The sequence below is a fragment of the Mastigoproctus giganteus genome, chromosome 6, assembly GCF_048544385.1.
Source record: "Mastigoproctus giganteus isolate SK-2022 chromosome 6, ASM4854438v1, whole genome shotgun sequence".
Taxonomy (NCBI): domain Eukaryota; kingdom Metazoa; phylum Arthropoda; class Arachnida; order Uropygi; family Thelyphonidae; genus Mastigoproctus; species Mastigoproctus giganteus.
The window spans coordinates 204,741,192-204,759,888 of NC_143580.1; the positions used below are offsets into that span (position 1 = coordinate 204,741,192).

The 18,697-nt window shown below is 35.1% G+C and overlaps 1 protein-coding gene across 1 annotated transcript in view; it reads right to left on the reverse strand.

The window, feature by feature from the left end:
• The window catches only part of LOC150084896 (mitotic checkpoint serine/threonine-protein kinase BUB1 beta-like), a 202,759-nt gene that overhangs the window by 84,339 nt on the left and 99,723 nt on the right, over positions 1–18,697 (reverse strand). Inside the window, exons 9-10 of the mRNA XM_090376385.1 lie at positions 10,753–10,912; positions 4,182–4,272 (exon numbers count right to left, since the gene is read on the reverse strand). Coding sequence (XP_090232511.1) covers positions 4,182–4,272; positions 10,753–10,912 — 251 coding nt within the window. The remainder of the gene's footprint in view (positions 1–4,181; positions 4,273–10,752; positions 10,913–18,697) is intronic.

The following is an 18,697-nucleotide window of genomic DNA, read 5'->3' on the forward strand; positions in this document are numbered from 1 at the left end:
AAGGTTAATGGCATAATTAACATGTTAGATATTCTTACATGTTACATCTGCCAGTTACTCAGGGTGAGACCTTTTACCAATAAAGTATCTGGAGTCTCTATGGATTCCAGTTATCTGAATTCTATCTAATGGAAATGGAGAATACAGTCATTTCCAAAATATCCTCCTCACCTATTAAAATTGTGTGGAAAGCATGTCAACAATTGTTTGCGTGTTGGTAAACTAGATATGATACAAGAGATATTCCATGAGCTGAATTATATTGATGTAAGGTTGAAATATATTTAAATAGGAAATGTGGAAAATCAGAGTTTAAACTTCTTGAATTTAACCCTAATACAAAGAAATAGTCACGTATTAACAGTCTATCATAAACCTACAAACAGAGCAATTACCTTCATTTTCATAGTTATGGGCCAATATTGCATAAGAACGGCCTCTGCAGCAGAGTGGTCAGGAGTGGGAGTGCAGTAGCACGCGCTCTTTGAGTAGACCGGGGTTCAAGCCCCTGACTGCTAAATACAGTCAATCTGCCAACCCACACTGGACCAGCACGGCAGATTGTGGTCCATTCCCCTCACAGCATGAATTGTTGAGGAGGCTTCCATCCTGCAGTGGGTTGATAATGGCTGCAGTTTACCTTTTTTTTTTTATTGCATAAGAAATCATTCATGATTTAAACCAAGAAATAACATTTCCATACAGAATGATTTAAAAATGATGTTACCAAGACTGGCTCATACAAAACTTCTTTAAACCTTGCCAAAGAGAAATATTTATCTTCACAGACAAATACATCTAAAAGTGATTTTTGAATTAGCTCATTATATATTCAAATGTTTCATCTATCTCTGAAAAGGTATTAAAGAAGGCAGGTTTAAATCTAATGTTCGCTAGGAAAATATTTACATACTTAAAAGAAGCTGGAAGACAAAACTAAGAATGTGGATTTTTAAACCAGAGATTAAAGTAGTATATGCCATCCAATGCAAAGAATGTGAGTGCAAACACTGGCAGCACTAGAACATCTCTATACTGTTGCAAAAACATAAGCTCTTTAAAAGTAACACATAATAAAAAAAAAGTATAACTGAACTAAGTTTTGACTTAGTTGCATATTATTTAGAAATGAGCATTTCGTGATATTTAATAATACATTCATTTTAGACAGACAACCAACTAAGTTTATGTCAATAAACCATAAAAATTTGAGCAATTAGTCAACTAATGGATCTATTACTCCACAGAACAGTAATTTTATCTGAAGAGCAGGATTTAAAACAGGTTTATTATAGTTTTAATTTTTCCAATTAGACTTACTTGTCATCCCCCTCCCCTATATCATAACGAACATTATTTGTTTATTCAGGATCTCAACTAAGAGGTCAGGCAGTCACCCACCCAGACTTCTGAATGAAAAACTTTAACCTACTTCTTCGAAATACTTTTTTCTTTTCTAATTTTCTAAAGTTTTTTCCGCCCATGAACTATTATCTTATATGAGAGGAAAGGGCTCTCCTACTTTTCTTTTTCTATTCCTTTTCATTTTCCTTCCCCTCTCCCATATCCCATGAAGTGATGCAATGGAAATCCATGGAAATAAAACCATGTAACTTCAGTGAGCATCCTCGAACAATGGTATTCGGAAAAGTAGTCATCTTGCTTTGGGTCAGTTTACATCTGCTAACTATTTCAAAATATCATTAAGATAGCTTTATTGATTATGGGACTTCAAAGGATTGATAGTCTATTCACTTTGCTGACTATGGAAAAGTTTTAAGGGTTCCAGGTTCTTAGGGATGGATTTTTGTTTTTATGTAAATTTTGTTTCAGGTATGCTATGTTTATTCTAAATTTATTTTCCATATATATATATATATATATATATAAATATACACACACACACACACACACACACACACACACACACACACACACACACACACACACACACACACACACACTTTTTTTAATTTGGTGACTTTTGATGACTAAATTTGTTGTTGAACTCTTATATGGATGTGTTTGAAGGTTTTTAATTGCTATATTTGCAAGCCATCTTCAACTAATATTTATATATTAGTCATTTATAATAATAGATCTATAATGCAAATATCTCAATGTAGGTTGCATTTATTCTAGTTTGCTTACATAATGTATCTTGAAAAAAGAAGCATTTCATGCAATATTATATCAAATAAAATAATGGGTGAATGACCATTTAGGAGTGTGCAATGCCTTTAATGTGTACAAGATGGTGCAAATGATATTAGTTGCAAATGGTAGACTTTGAAAGGTGTTGGATCGCTGGAGCATCGAAAGCTGGATAGTCAACATAGTATACTGTTATTTCTGCGAATCATGATGCTTGAGCGTCTAGAGGCTGCTGGTAAGAGTGGGTACAGGAAGGTACTTGGACACATGGCTAGGACTCTTGTGGCATCAGAAGAAGATCAGAATTGAAAGATCAATTGATTCACTGAATTGAGAGGAAACAGATCTATCACAATCAGCCAGATTTCCATTGTAATGCCATATGGGGGTGCATGATTAGCAGACAACTGCGAGATGTGGGCTGAGTGGTCCCATGTTGTCTTTAGTGACAAATCATGTTTCTGTTTGAAATCGAGTGAGAGCTGCATGTGTATCTAGAGACAAGCTAGTAACATATCCAGTCTGCATCAGAGAGAGTAAACTACTAGGCCAATATATACGACAGCATACAACAACTGGCCATTCACCTCTGATCAGTACAGTATGCTGATGGAATGACAATTATAACACTGTTCTAAAATTAACACTTACCAAATCAGTGTATCCACTGAGCTTCACATTCTTTAGACACTGTTGGTAACAATGGGACAAATTGCCATTAACAAATTGAACATAATGGTTTCATTATGTTCACTGTAAAGGAGTACTGTATATGCTTTTGCTTTATTTACAGTTTAATTGCTGCAATACAATAAAATTGTCAATCTATACTTTTAAAAGAAAGAGCAGAAATCACTGAATTTAAAAAAAAAAAAAAAAGAGTGATTTTTAATGCAGATATTACTGTAATAAACCACCGCGCCTCCGTAGCCAGGTGGACAGGAGCAGCAGTGCGTAGCACACGCTTCTTGATTAGACCGGGATTCGAGCCTTACCACCAAATATGGAGGATGCAGAAAAGTCAGGGAATGACCACCGCATATCCCTGAAGCAATATGGCCTTAGTTGCTAATGCTCCTAAAAAATCAAATAACAACAACAATAAACCACCTGTGAGATGCAAAATATGACTAAAAAATGAACTCTTTCTTTCTTTTTTTTTTTTTTTATGAAAACCCCAAACACAAAAGGCACCAAAACCTAAAGTACTTAGTACCGTGCATGGGTTGAAGGAGAAGTATGGAGTGGGGTGGGGGAGGGTGCCAATGAATATATGATTAAGCACAAATTTTCAAGGCAGAAAAACTTATACAACATGTATTTCAACATGTTGAAATACATGGTAATTTGTTTTGGGAAGCTCATCAATCCGCTCTTAATTTAAACTTAACACTTTAAACCCTTGGAGAGCCTTCATACAGACTGACAAAGTTTCAAATATGTCCCTTTATAAAGAGATATTCACTCTTTAATAACAGTCATGGTAGGCCGCCGTAGTCTAGTGGTCAGGTGTGCAGGTGCATAAGTACACGTGCCTTGAGTGACCGGGGTTCAAGCCCGTGACTGCTGAATACGGTGCTGTTTCTTGTATTCTGTGTATCTGGTAAACTCCTCTGACTGTTTGGTCGTCCCGGAGTATAAACAGAAAATTTATTTATTTATTTAATGTAAACAAAGAAATAGCAACTGTTTTTCAATAACATGCTTTTCACCATTTGACACTTGATTCAGATTTAATAATTTCTGCACATTAGTGTTTTAGTTATTTTCTTTTAATATATATACACCAGTGTGACAGACCCCTATGGACCACAGTACACATGCCACTGATATACAGTTCCATTAATATGATATTCTGCATAAATATGGAAACAGCAGTGTGCGTAAATAAACAAAGATAGAGTTTAAGAGCAAATATATGAAAGTAAGAATATAGATCATTTAAAACAGCTGCTGTATAAATTATCATAATCATAATAAAGAGCTGCTGGAAAATCAGAATCACTATAAAATGAAAAAATACATACTTCAATGGGTGCAACAGGTATATTTACAGATGGCATTAGTGCTCCCACTGTTTTTCTCTTCACATTATCTTGTATGTACCCAGGTGGCGGTCTGGAAATTTTAAATGTAAAATAAAAAAATAGAATGTAACTAAAAGTGTATGTTAGAGAAAGGGTAGGTAACATTCTTAGCTTTTTTATGATATACTCATGTTATTGAAATAATAAAGAAAAGTCAGTGTTTAAAAGGGTATTAAACTTTCTTAATTAACAAATCACAAAATTTTCTTATTACCTTATTTTTCAATTGATTAAGATCTCTTAATTTCAATTGATTAAGATCTCTTCAATTAGTATATTTAGTGGGAAACAATGCACCCATATATACTAACACGAATTTATTACATTTTTAAATATACTGTTGCTCAAAAAGTCTGATATTACGCACTGTACAACGAATAATAAGGAATACAGGTTGGTCTATATGTCAATTTAATGTGAAATGCTTTTTGTACAATCTAAATCTTGAAGAAAAAAATCTCATTCCTATATTATTAATTTTACATTTACGTGATGTTTATAGCATTAAAGTGAACTGTTTGAACTATTTTTGGTAATTTACTTCTCAGTAAATTGCACCTCCTCCAAGTAAACTGATGTACAGTCCAACCTGTATTGGTGTTATCGGTGAAATTTTTGCAGCATAAAAATGCTAATCAGGTTTATAACTATCAAGCATTAAACCATGTTTCCTCACCAAGGCTAAACACAAAACCCATTTCTTTGTTTTTCCAATTTTAGTACTGAGTATAGATAAAATTATGGAAAATTACTTCATATGAGTTTGTACAATCTTTTGAAATAATCAATAATAGACAACATTCAAGTTTAAAACAAAACAAGACATTTACATACATAAATATTTATGAAAGTAGCCAGAAACAGTAAAATAAGCTCAAATTTAGAAAGATAAACAGGAATACAGTTAGGGAAGGACACTACACGTTTGTTTTCCATTAAGATTATTATTATATTTAATACCACTCTTAACACCACATGAAATTAATATAGTTTATTAAGCTATTTGCTTAAACTACTATACATTAAGGTAACGTTTCAGATATCTTACCGATACCCATCAGACTGTGCTGCTGGGGGAACAAAAATAAAGGGGTTACAAATTTGAATAAATTACCAATATTACAATTATGAATATTATGATTTATAATTACCAATATTATGATTTCACAACTACAGTTAGCAAATAAATAATTCTGTTTGAATATTGTTAACAATAAAAACCAGAAATTAGATAAATACAAAGAGATTAAATTAAATTTTTACCTGCTGACAGATTCCTCTTGTCGATGCTCCCAGAAACCTGATGTGCATACAGGCAAGAGGCGCTGCCAGCAGTTAATTTATAGGTGAGGGATTAATTCTGATAGTCAATAGAATTGTGCCAGGTTTTCTATCCTAGAACAGGGGTTCTTGTAAAGTGGAATCCTGAGGTGACCTTTGCTCTCTTATTCTGGTTTTCTAGCCTAGATCCAGGGTGCTTGTGTAGTGGAATCCTGAGGTGATCTTTGCTCTCCTACTCTGAACATCAGGTTTTGGTGTGTAGGCTGGTTCTGGTGGCCTTGAAGAGGTTGTATGTGGGCTACTCTTCCACAACTGGCTTATATTCGTTCCGTAGCTCCCTATTTCTTCTTCTATTTTCTTATTAAAAAGATGAAAATATTTCTGGTTGAACTCAACCCCTGTTTTCTATTGATTGCTGAGGCTCCAAAACATTTTTATGAGGAAGGCTTCTTTAAATTTACTTCTTTTGTATTCTGTCTATCTGTAGAAAAGATTCCCATATTCTTGAAATCTCAAGTGGAAGACATGGAGGGCTGTGTCGGACTTCAGAACTCTAGCATATTGTACATCTTTTTTGTGCTCTTTAATTCTGCATTGTAGATGTCTGTATGACTCACCTATATATGTGCTCCCACACCTACAGTCTCTTGTATAGATAGGACCTCTAGGATTGTTGGACTGTTGTTTTTTCAAGATCTGCTAACTGGAGGCTGAACTTTAGAAAAAGGTAGAGATACCAAATTTCCTGACTTGTTATATTTCATGCTTTCTTATGCACTTGTCATTTACCCAACGAAGGACCACTGTGCATCAATTCTTTTTTTCTTTTGTAATAGCATCCGGTAGGTTCGTATGTTAAAACTGACATAACTGATCTGGAAAATATCATTTCTTTACCTTCAATACTTTTTAGAAGTACTGCAAACTTTGTATATGTGTGTTTTTTTGTTTTTTTTCTGAAATTGATTCTTTCAATTTGGTACAAAAAAATTCTTTTCCAAATATGATTAAATTTAAGTTAAAATTAAATAATATTTAACTTGGCACTTCTGATAAGCCAGTTGGGCAATTTGCTATCTGTGAATGCTGTTTGGAGCTATCAGACTTTTGAGACTGCTATAAGGAAACATGCTTTCGTCTTGGGAATTCATGATAGACAGCTACTGGCCACCAAACTAGGTGGTCTGCAATTCACAAAAGTTATTCATAAAGTTGTTAAGCTTCTGGTATGAGTATACAAAAATACTGGAAGTTGTAACACTTCATTGGATCTTATTAGCGAACAAATAACTTTGACAGTACAATACTTGTTTTTTTTTTTTTTTTCATCATATGTATAAAATACCTTACAGTGAAGTTTACATCAACCAGTTTCACATTTAATGTGTATTGTCTCTGCACAGGGGAGGGTGGTGTTTTAGTTCATAATTCTACACTCTACCGGCAATGTGAGTAAAATGTTGAAAATAAAGCTTTAATTATATTAATTTTAATTTTTAATAAACTTTTCAGTTTATTTTATTAATCTTGATTACTTTATAAATTGATAGAGAGAAAGAGAAATACGAGGGGAGGTTGAAAAGTTTCTAGCCTGTCATAAAAAGAATACTGGTAAGTTGTGAAACCCAACTATTTTTCAACATACTTCCCCCTTACGTCAACAAACTTTCTGGCACGATCCCCTAGCTTTCATAACCTGCTCAAATAAAATTCAGAAAATTTTGACTCAAACCAGTTGTCAACTGCATCCATCAAAGCAGTCACTGTTGAATTTCTGTCCTTTCAAGTCCTTTTTAAAATATAGAAAAGTCCAATGGAGCCAAATCCAATGAGTAGGGTGGATGCTGTGATAGCTCAACCACAGTCATAGTGTTGTCTAAGTTACAAAGATCACATGTGCCAGGTATTGTCTTGATGCAAGATGACTCCTATGGCCAATTTCCCATGCCTCTTTGAATGTATTCCTTGCAGAAACATCTCTGTAGGTTAGAATAGTACTCAGAATTGATAGTGGCACCTTGTTCCAGAAAATCAATCATAATCACTCCTTCTGCATTCCAGAAGATGGATGCCATGACTTTCCCTTCGGAGTCAAAATGATGCACCCATGTTTCTTCCATAGTGACATATTGGCCCCCAACCTGAGCTTAATTTGCTTTAAAATGCTGCACAATCTTATGCCACCTCACTCTTTCCCACTTCTGATCAGCATTCTATGCTTTTGGGACCCACCTAGAAAGGACCTTCATTTCTAAAACATTCCCCACAATATTGTGAGCTCACTCATGGGAGATGCCGAATGTTGTCTCAATGTGCTTCAATGTTATTCTGTGGTATTGCATGATCAGGTCATCAATGGTATCTACTTTTGCAGGTGTCGATATGGCAACAGGCCTCCATTTTCAACACTGTTTTGTCCACACTTAAATTCTGCAACCCAGTGTTTTAACCATGGCATATGAAGGAAAAGATTCAACTAATATTTGCTGCATGTCTTCATGAATTTCTTTTGGTGTCATTTCCTTTAAATGAAGATACTTAATGACTGCACATTGCTCAACAGTCACCATCTTCATTCACCTTCCACACTTTAAATGCTCTCTGTAAAGAAGAAAATAGTTACAAGCCTGAAAATTTCTGTGAACTTGCAAGAAGAGTCACGGCACAAATTGACAATATTGTCTTTTATGAACACCTTTGCGATTTATATCAGGCTAGAAACTTTTCAACCCCCACCCCTTCATATGAGGTCTATTCAAAAAAAGTATCCAAATTGCTACAATCTAGCAATGGTAAGCAAACTAAAGGGATGCTACCTTTGAAATAGTGTCCTTCTGGTGATACACTTTTAGCCAATTATTTTCTCACTCTTAGAAGTATTTCTGGAAAGCTGAGTTCCAAATCACTGAAACCTGATCCATTATATTATGCATTGTTTGAAAATTGACATCCATTCAGGGAATTTTTCCTATAAAGGAGGGAAAAGTGTATGGAGCCACATGTGAATATTGGGATTACTGAACTTGAGTGATCACATATTTGCCTAAAAACTCTGTACAAGTAGTGATAAATGCATCATTATGGTGAGGTAAGAAGTTTTTGAAGTTTTTTTTTTATTGGTTGTTTTCCTTTGAATCACATCATGAAGGTGTCGCAAACTTTAATGTTAATAATTTGTCCTTGAATACTGGAGAGTATTCATGGTGGACAACACAATCAAAAAATACCTACAACTTGGCCTTTGTTTTGCTGTGCACTTTCCACCCTTTTTTGGATCAAGGAGAAATCATAAACCCTCATCATGATACAATTCAAAAATTATTTGTCATTAGTTGCACATTCAAACAAACTGAAAGCAATTTTCTGGCATTCATGTTGTTGCTCTTTAACAGCCATGGCATTAACTTTGCAGAAATGTGCTCCATTTTTAAAATTTTTGTTAAGATAGAGCAACATGATCTGATGGAAATAAGTTTCTTCAGTGATTTCACAAACAGTTGATTTTTTGGTTATTTACTAAGTCACAGCACAGATTGGTAATACAGTCTTTCACAATTGGACTAAAAGCTTTTAACCCCCCCCCCCCAACCCTGTACTTGAGAATGAAAATGGAAAATTGCAGAATAAAGTCTGTTTTTTTCTTTTTTTTTTTTGCTAACTGTACATTTATGGCAAACTATTCTCAGATGTTTATCTTAGATGTATTCATTGACAAAATTAAGAGAAAAAATGTATAGAATTTAAAAATTGATTTTAATTCAGTTCTACTAAATTTGGAAAGAGATCGAGGAAAAACAGAGCTTTTGCACTAAACTCTAGTGCAGCAGTGAGGCAAAGGAATCAAACTCAAGCAAAAAGATGGGTGTTAAGGGACAAATCTGGAGAGTTGGCAGCTATGAATATCTCCTCTTAGCATACTGCATTCTCAGAAGAAGAAAGCAAGGCAGCTCCCAAAATGTCAGGTGTTAATAATTCCTACCTCCAAACAAATTCATGTAAAAAAGCCTAGATTTCTAATAAAAATTGTCACATGATCCATTTCATTATTGGTTTAAACTGGAGCACTAAACACAGAAAAGTGTATGCAATATTTTCTGTTTGCTTTACTCAATAGTCCAGTCCAGAAATTATGATCTGAGCACAATAAAAGGCAAATAAAGGTTGGAAAAGAATAGCATAATGATACGTGTTACTCTATATTAACAGAACTGGCCTGTTACTAATAAAATATAAAAAACAACTAAACTCATGAATAAACTAAATTGAGTTAGGAATGAGTCATGGATAAATGGCGCCTCCGTAGCCAGGCAGGCAGGAGCAGCAGTGCGTAGCACACGCTTCTTGATTAGACTGGAGTTCGAGCCCATCACCACCAAATACAGAGGATGCGGAAAGGTCTAGAAATGACCACTGCATATCCTCAGAGCAATATAGCCTTAGTTGCTAATGCTCCTAAAAACCAAATAACAACAACATGGATAAATGAAACTAAGTTAAAATTTCTGTAAATTGAGTATCAAGTATCTTGATACTAAATTTAGAGAAATCCAAAAACAGTAGTGACACAATATAGTGTGCAATACTTAATTATATATAACAATAAAATTAATCCATAAAGGCCTGCGCCATTATGGTATAAACAAAATGTTCTCAAATTTTTAACTTTTTCCAGAATGAGTCACTGAAAAAGACTGGACTAAGTGGAATGAGTTTCTTCATGAAATTTTAAAAATTAATTTATTTTTATTTTGACTTAGCTACTCAATATTAGAGCAAAAACATCAAAAAATTAAATCAGAATTTAAAAAAAAGAAGGAAAAAAAAAAGTAAAAAATTTATAAAATCTTGATACTTTTTTAATGCATCACTATCTTTTTCATCTATTTATGTATCATTTGATTTAATTTCATCAACTTCTGAATTTGAATTCCAGCTTTTGTAAGCCAAAATCAGACAACAAAGGCTGAAGGCATGATCTCTCCCTTGAATTTTAAAACCTATTTTCATGCTGCCATCTATTTTAAGTTGTGTTAATATTACTTAGAATATACAGATAACAGGTGGTATCACTTAATGGAAGATTTCTAACATATTTGAGATGACTTTGAAAAATGTACATAGTCTGGTAAAGGTTATGAGTGCAACATGCAAAGAATTATTAATGCCTATGTTATTTAGTCGGATATAAATATGGTTAAAAGTACAAGTACAGGAAGACAGTCATACATACATATTTTCCTGATTTTCAATGGGCACAGGATCTGCAATTATTGAAAATGGTTCATTTTGCTGAATCATGAGATATTCTGCAGAATTATTAATTGGCAAAGCAGAAGAACGTTGCAAACTGAGATCTTTCATAACAGTTAATCCTGACTCCTCTGTCGAACCTAAGAATTTGTTTAAAAATTAATAATAGCTAATATAAAAAAAGTTATTTTTATTTAAAAAAATTTACAAACTGAAGTTATTTAGAAAACCCTCCTTTCAAACTTGTATGTTGGGGATGAATAATAAAGAAAATTTCTTATAAAAATCGTCCAAAAATACTTTGCTGCTGATTTAAAGTTTTTTAAAATTTTGCTACTCAAATAAGCATTCAAAAAAGATCAGACATCATTCAATATGCAATTCCTGCAGTGAATACACCAGTAGTAGCACAGATTGCATAAATTTCTGTGCCAAACGTGCTGAAGTAACTTGTTCTATGATGAGACATTAGCATTATAATAAATTTAGGTCAGGAGTGCAGTGAATCATAGTAAAAGCTTTTGAAGAGGTATGCTGCATCTCACCATGGCTATAGTCTGCAGACCCCTAGTTGATTTATATGGAGGAGGCATCTTGGATAAAAATACTTGAAGTTTTGTGGGGAAGGAGATGGGAAATAAATAAATGAGATGAAGAAATTTACGTAAAAGAGGGTATTTTTTCAAACTCTATAAACCTTCATGTTAAGCTAATTATCATAAATAGAATAGCAAAAATATAAATAGAATAAAAAATTCAAAGCCAACAAAAAAACAAAGCTAGGAGCTACTGTATACCAAAAGACTTATACTGACACTAATAATGCCCCAGTTATAAGAGTGACTATTGTATTAAAAGAACATAGTGACAAAATCTGAAAGCACAATTAGCTTCAAACAAGTCTGCTTTCAAAATTTTGTCTGCAAGCAATCTGAAATAAATCCTATGCTCACAAAGCTGTTTCTCAATTTAGACAATACAATATTTTTACTTAGCCATCATCAGTCAGTGAAATTGACGTAAGAAATTATGGAATTAAATATAAACATTAGAAAGCACTTAATATTCATGTGAATTCAATGTAGCTGTGAATAACTGACATTTAAATCATTTTAAAAGATTTGGAATAAGTGTTCATGCTGGGCAGTTTAGGTATACATCTTTGATATTTGGCGGTTAACAAACCTATGGATAACATATCCATACTTGCCAATACGAGATAGGAAGGACTTAATACAAATACAAACATAAAGAGCAGAATGATTGATCACACCTGATTAGCACCGCTTTATCAATATAAAGTGATGGTGCCATTTAGAGTGCAGTTTGTGTAAGGCAAGCAAACCTGTAAAAAGTTAGACAAAAGAAATAGTTTATATATTTTATTTTATTTTTATGTGAACCCCAAACAGGAGAGGTATTAGAACCTATAGTACTTAGTACCGTGCTTGGGTTGGAGGTTGAGAAGATGAAAGAAGATATTTGTTGACATTGGACTTGAACTTCTGTAGATTGTAATTTTCAGGAAATACGCATGAAGGAAGGTTGTTCCTGAAAACGGCAGTTGAATGAATAAATGAGGAAGATGAAAAGTTGGTTCTATGGGTTTGAAGTTGGACAGTAAATGGATGTTGGCTGGTGGCGGCACGTGTTCGGACTGTTTTGAAAGAGAGAGCGGGAATTATAGAAGCCAATTCAGAAGAACAGTGCCCATGGAAGTATCTGTAGAAGAGGCATGTAGCAGAAACAGTATGTCTATGAGAAAGCGAGTGAAGAGACTGTAGAGATGAATCATTAATTAATCTAACTGTCCTCTTCTGAATGGAATCAAGAAGCCTGAGAGAGGTTTTGGGGGCACCACCCCAGATGTGGGAACAATATTCCATGGCAGGGTGGATTTGCGATTTATACAGAGTGAGCAGCTGTTTGGTAGAAAAGTAACGCCGAGAGCGAAAGAGAAAGCCAAGTTTTTTAGATGCAGAGGAAGCAATATTTGTAATGTGCTTGTGCCAAGAGAGATTAGAAGTCAGGGTAATCCCCAAAAGAGATATATCATTTTGCCTAGAAATCGGAGTGTCACTAAAGATAAGCATAGGAGCAGAAGAATCCTTTTTGCGAGATATAAGACAAGACTGAGTTTTAGAAGGGTTGAAATCAACTAAGTTGTCTTTTCCCCACTGCAGAATTACCCGAAGATCGGCATTTAAGGAATTGGTAGCAGATTTTCGAGAAGTTGAAGCTGATTGAGCAGCACAAGGTTTCTCAAAATGGAAAGTGGAAATCAATGTGCTATCATCGGCAAAACTATGGATAGGATTTCCAGTCATTGGAAGAAGGTCATTAATATACAAGAGGAAAAGAGTGGGGGAAAGAACTGAACCTTGGGGGACACCGGCATTAGTGGAGAAGTTAGAATACAGAGAGCCATCTACCATCACCCTCAGTGAGCGATCAGAGGGAAAACTGGATAACCAATTACTAAAAACAGTTGGCAAACCATAAGATGGAAGCTTGTTTAGAAGACCTTATGCCAAACACGATCAAAAGCCTTTGAGATGTCAAGAGCAACTACTTGTGTTTAACCGAACCTTTCCATTGAATTAGACCATAAATGGGTAACATAAGCCAGAATATCACTAGTGGATCGACACTGACGGAATCCATACTGACGATCGTTGATCAGGCGGAAGGTTTCTACGTAGTTTAAGAGTTGGCGGTTAATTGATTTCTCCATTACTTTAGAAAGAGTAGAAGTAATTGGATGGGAGGGATTTGTCACCCTTTTTAGGAACTGGCTGGATATGAGCAAATTTCCAATCAGAAGGAAAAACACCTTTGGAATAAGAAAGTGAAAAAAGGCGGCAAAGAATAGGAGTAAGTTCAGGAGCACGGGTTTTGAGAACAAGTGGAGAAATACCATCAGGACCTGGTGCTTTCTTAGCATCGAGATTCGTTGAAATCCTTCTGGCGGAAGACCACAGGAGGCATTAAATGGTGGGAGGTGTTTTACCAGGATCATTAATGCATAAGCTGGAAGAAAAATGCGATGCTAGCAGGTCAGCTTTATCCTTGGCTGAAGTGACAACAGAACCAGATGGTTCTGTTGTCACTTCAGCCAGTTCCACCACTTCTGTTCCACCACTTCAAGCCAATAAGCAAAGTGGTGGTATTGCACCGGTTGATGAGAGTCATCTACCACCTAGTTCTACCACCAGTGGAAGTGTTAAACAAAATGAATGGCAAAGTTGTGTAAGCCTGTTATAAATTTGAGATGCTGATATCATTATATAAAATTTAATTGATTGAATTTTGGAAAGAAACAGTTAAGGGTTATTTGGCCTTGATTATCAAGTGAGTTTATTAGTAATCACAGTGAATTTCCTGAGCTGAATTTACTGCTACCTTTGCTTTAAATTTCAGCCTGTTATTCAATAAAGTTGTAAAAGAGAACCCAAAAAGTTGTTTCAGATCATAACTAACATAAAAAAAAGTAAACTGCCCACACTAAGAGTGCTGGGTTTGTTTTTCAGCTTTGGTCACTAAATTACATGACTCTTGACTCCATGAAGCAAGACCAGTAATCTGGGAGAGTAAAAACATCCTTCCTGGGTGAGCAAGATGAGCAACATATAACTTTGTTTTAATAATTAATGTTTCTAACCTGTGCATAATAACAGATAATATTTGTGTATATTGAACAATTCTGTATTTGTAATATATTGCATTTGACAATGTAGTAAGTTGTAAAAGAGAACCCAAAAAGGTGTTTCAGATCATAACTAACATAAAAAAAAGTAAACTGCCCACACTAAGAGTGCTGGGTTTGTTTTTCAGCTTTGGTCACTAAATTACATGACTCTTGACTCCATGAAGCAAGACCAGTAATCTGGGAGAGTAAAAACATCCTTCCTGGGTGAGCAAGATGAGCAACATATAACTTTGTTTTAATAATTAATGTTTCTAACCTGTGCATAATAATAGATAATATTTGTGTATATTGAACAATTCTGTATTTGTAATATATTGCACTTGACAATGTAATGTGAAAACACAATATATTAACAATCACTAAAAATAATATACTTCCTATTTATAATAAACATATTAATATGCATTAAGAATCTGCAGGTAAAAGACTCACTGAGTGGAAGTGATAACAGTGTACTAATGTGGAATTTAATTAAAGACATAACTACTGTCAAGGATAAAGGGAAAAGCTTTTGCTTTTGTAAGCACGACTACAGTAGTCTCAGACAGTTCTTAAATTGTGTACAGTGAAACCAACTGATGATGTTACCAACAAATTGTAAATGGGAAGCATTCAGGGAAGTAACCACAGAAACTATTAGGCTTTTTATACCAATGAATAAATATTGTTCAAGGCATAGACTTAAATGAATGTCAGATGAACTAATGAGACTCTTTACAGAGAATAAAAATGCATGGGATGCATATAAATTATTAGATATCAGAAGCCTATAGTATATGTAAATTAGTCTGAAATCAAGTCACAAAGGATGTTAGGCAAGCTAAAGCAGACTATGAGAAGTCTCTGGCAAAGAATGCAAAGAAAAGAAGCAGAGAAGAGATGTCTATGCTTATATTAACAGTAGAAAGAAGGTGCTGAATCACATTAGGCCACTTTATGTCAGTGGGTTAATTGTTGATGACAACCCGCTCAGGTTGTTGACAAATTCAATAAGTATTTTGCATCTACATTCACTCATATAGAATTCTTTAGGGAAGGGGATTCCAGATGTTTACCAAACTCCAACAGGGAGCTAAATGACTTTGAAAGGAAAGTTAAAAGAGCAACTGTTGAAGCTGAACGTAAAAAAGACACCTTGGATGGACGGGAGGGATCTATCTAGTCATATTAAGGGAGGGGTGGCAAAGGAAGTAAGCAAACCCTTAGCCATAATTATGAGAGCATCCTTGGATTCAGGGGAGGTCCTATGAAATGGAGATGTGCAAATGTATCCCCAGTTCATAAAGGGGGGGGGGGGGTCAAAAAAGTGAAATGAGTAATTACAGATCTTTTAGCTTAACATCTGTTCCGGGAAAAATAATGGAGTCACTGGTTAAAGAAGTAATGCAGGACCTTCTGGTCCTGCATTACTTCTTTAACAAGACAGGACAGTACTGCAGTCACAGCATGGATTTGTCGAATCTATGCTGTGACTGGTGTGAATGGTAGTCTTGTCTAACCAGTCTGATAAGTTACTGTGATGCAGTGACTGGGGAACTGGATGCAGGGAATAATTTCAGTGTATATTTGGATATCAGGAAAGCTTTTGATATTGTTGCACATAAAAGATTGCTATAGAAACTGGAGAATTGTTATATTAAAGGTAAGTTACTGCTATGGATAATGGTATGGTTTAATGGAAGAAGACAGGAGAATGGTTATCAGTGGGCACTGCTTTTTTCATGGACTAATGTTATTAGTGGAATCCCCATGGTTCAGTGCTTGGCCCATTATTGTTTTTAGTATTTATTGATGAAGGTATATCAGGCTTAATGTCTAACGTTTGCAGATGATACGAAATTGGCAGGGTAGTTAATGACAAAAATCGGGTAAATACTGCAACAAGATCTAGGAAAATTGAGTCAATGGGCGAGAAATGGCAGTTGAGGTTTAACGTTGACAAATGTAAGGCTGCATTTCAGTAGTAGTAATCCCAGAGTAACTTATCAACTGTGTGGTACTACACTCAGTGTAATGGAAAATGAAAAAGACCTAGCGTTAATTGTATGAGTAGATATGAAATTCTCTGAGCAATGCAGACAATGTAGATTAGTCTGAAATCAAGTCACAAAGGATGTTAGGCAAGCTAAAGCAGACTATGAGAAGTCTCTGGCAAAGAATGCAAAGAAAAGAAGCAGAGAAGAGATGTCTATGCTTATATTAACAGTAGAAAGAAGGTGCTGAATCACATTAGGCCACTTTATGTCAGTGGGTTAATTGTTGATGACAACCCGCTCAGGTTGTTGACAAATTCAATAAGTATTTTGCATCTACATTCACTCATATAGAATTCTTTAGGGAATGAGCTGCCAGGACAGCTCATGGGGGTTTTGTCAATGATATATAGAAACTTTGTTAGCAGGGATAAGGGGATAATAATCCATTTGTACGAGGCTATGGTTAGACCGCATCTTGTGTATTGTACACAGATCTGGAGTCTCACTTTAGGATGTAGATCTGTTGAAATGGGTGCAGAGAAGTGTAACCAGGTTGGTGAAGGGAACAAAAGGGTGTTCTTACCTGGAAAGGCTTCAGTTCTGCAAATTACAGTGTCTGGAGAGTTGGTACCTGCAGGATGATTTGATTGAAGTGCTTAAAGCCTTGAATGGGAAGCATTCAAGGCTTTAAACACCTTGCAGTAATAATAGACATGCAGATAAACTGTAAGCTAAATTGAATGTCGCATTGACCTCGATCGCATGGTATGTTCGAATTAATATTGATCAAGATCAGTGAGCATTACCATATGGTACTTTGAGAATTGCTTAATTGCTTAAATTTTAGCTGGGCAATCAGTTAAATCCACCAGGCAGTGCACCCATTCGTTAGTTCCTGGGGAGAACACTTAGTGTCAATCTTACTGCAGTGTCTCTAAAAATCATTTGCTTCATTCCCATCTTAGTTTTTTTTCCTTTTCTAAATGATGAGCAAAGCGAATGCTTTCATCTTGACATTTCTATGATGGAAAAGCAATACCAAAGTCTCTGGAATACTACCATGATGGGAGTAACTACTAGTTTCTTAAAAGGGAAAGCAAAATGGACCATAAGAAAAACTAAAGAAATAGAACATAGGTAGTTCATTATATGTGTGATTAAAGTATTTTTAAATTGAATAAGACTTGTATTTAAGATAGAATATGTATTATTGTATGTTATTCATTAAGTTACTAAAAGTATATCAATGGAGATGTGAGAGAAACATAATTTTGGTATTTCTGGAATCAACATGTCAGTTTCCTTTAGATCCTGCAACCTTTGCTTTAGAGCAGTGTTTCCCCAACCTTTTTGCAAGTCACAACCCCCTTTTATAATAGCTACATAACCTGCGACCCCGCCACATTTGCATAAAAATGCATTTTTAATAGGGTAAAGAAAACACGTTAAAAATAGATTTTTCAGAATACAATTCTAACCTAATATTTAATGCAATGGTTTTACTTGCATCTGGGCAACCAGCTTCAAAATTTGCAGCCGGGTGTTTGTTAAAGCCAACCTCATGTCATCGCCAACATTCAATCTATTTTTTGCCTTTGAAGAAGCATTGAAAATCCACTCTCGCAGAGATTTGTAGAGGCAAATGGAAGTAAAACTCGAAAGGAAAGCATGGTGACATTTGGATATGAATGATACATATCACACCAGAACTGAGTCGGCAATTTTTCATAAAACAAATTATGTGCCAAGGAATCGTTCAGCAGATCCAAGAATTCACCCTGTACTTCATCGAGAATGCTGGCTACATTCAGGGAAGCAAGAATGGATTTCGTACCAGTGCAGCAGCTTCTTCTGTAAGCTCAGGGAAGTGCTACTGAAATTCCTTTTCAAGGGATTCAAGGTGCCCAGTAATCTCCTCCTTCAGATTCTCATCTAGTTTCCAAGATTTACTTTCCGATGCCAGTTTTGCAGTTTGGATTCAAATGCCTGAAGATTGTCTTGAAATTTGATAATGTGTTTCCTTTCCCTGAAGTTTCGGGTTCAGCTTATTTAGCTGGTCTAAAATGTCTGCTAAGTAAGCAACTCTTTTCTTCCAAGCTTTATCATTAAAGTAAGCCACAAGGTCATGTTTCCTTTGCACTTCCAGGAACAACTTGATTTCATCTTTCAGCTCAAAGACACTATTGACAACATTTCCTTTCGACAACCAGTGTACAGCAGTATAGAAAAGAAGAACCTTG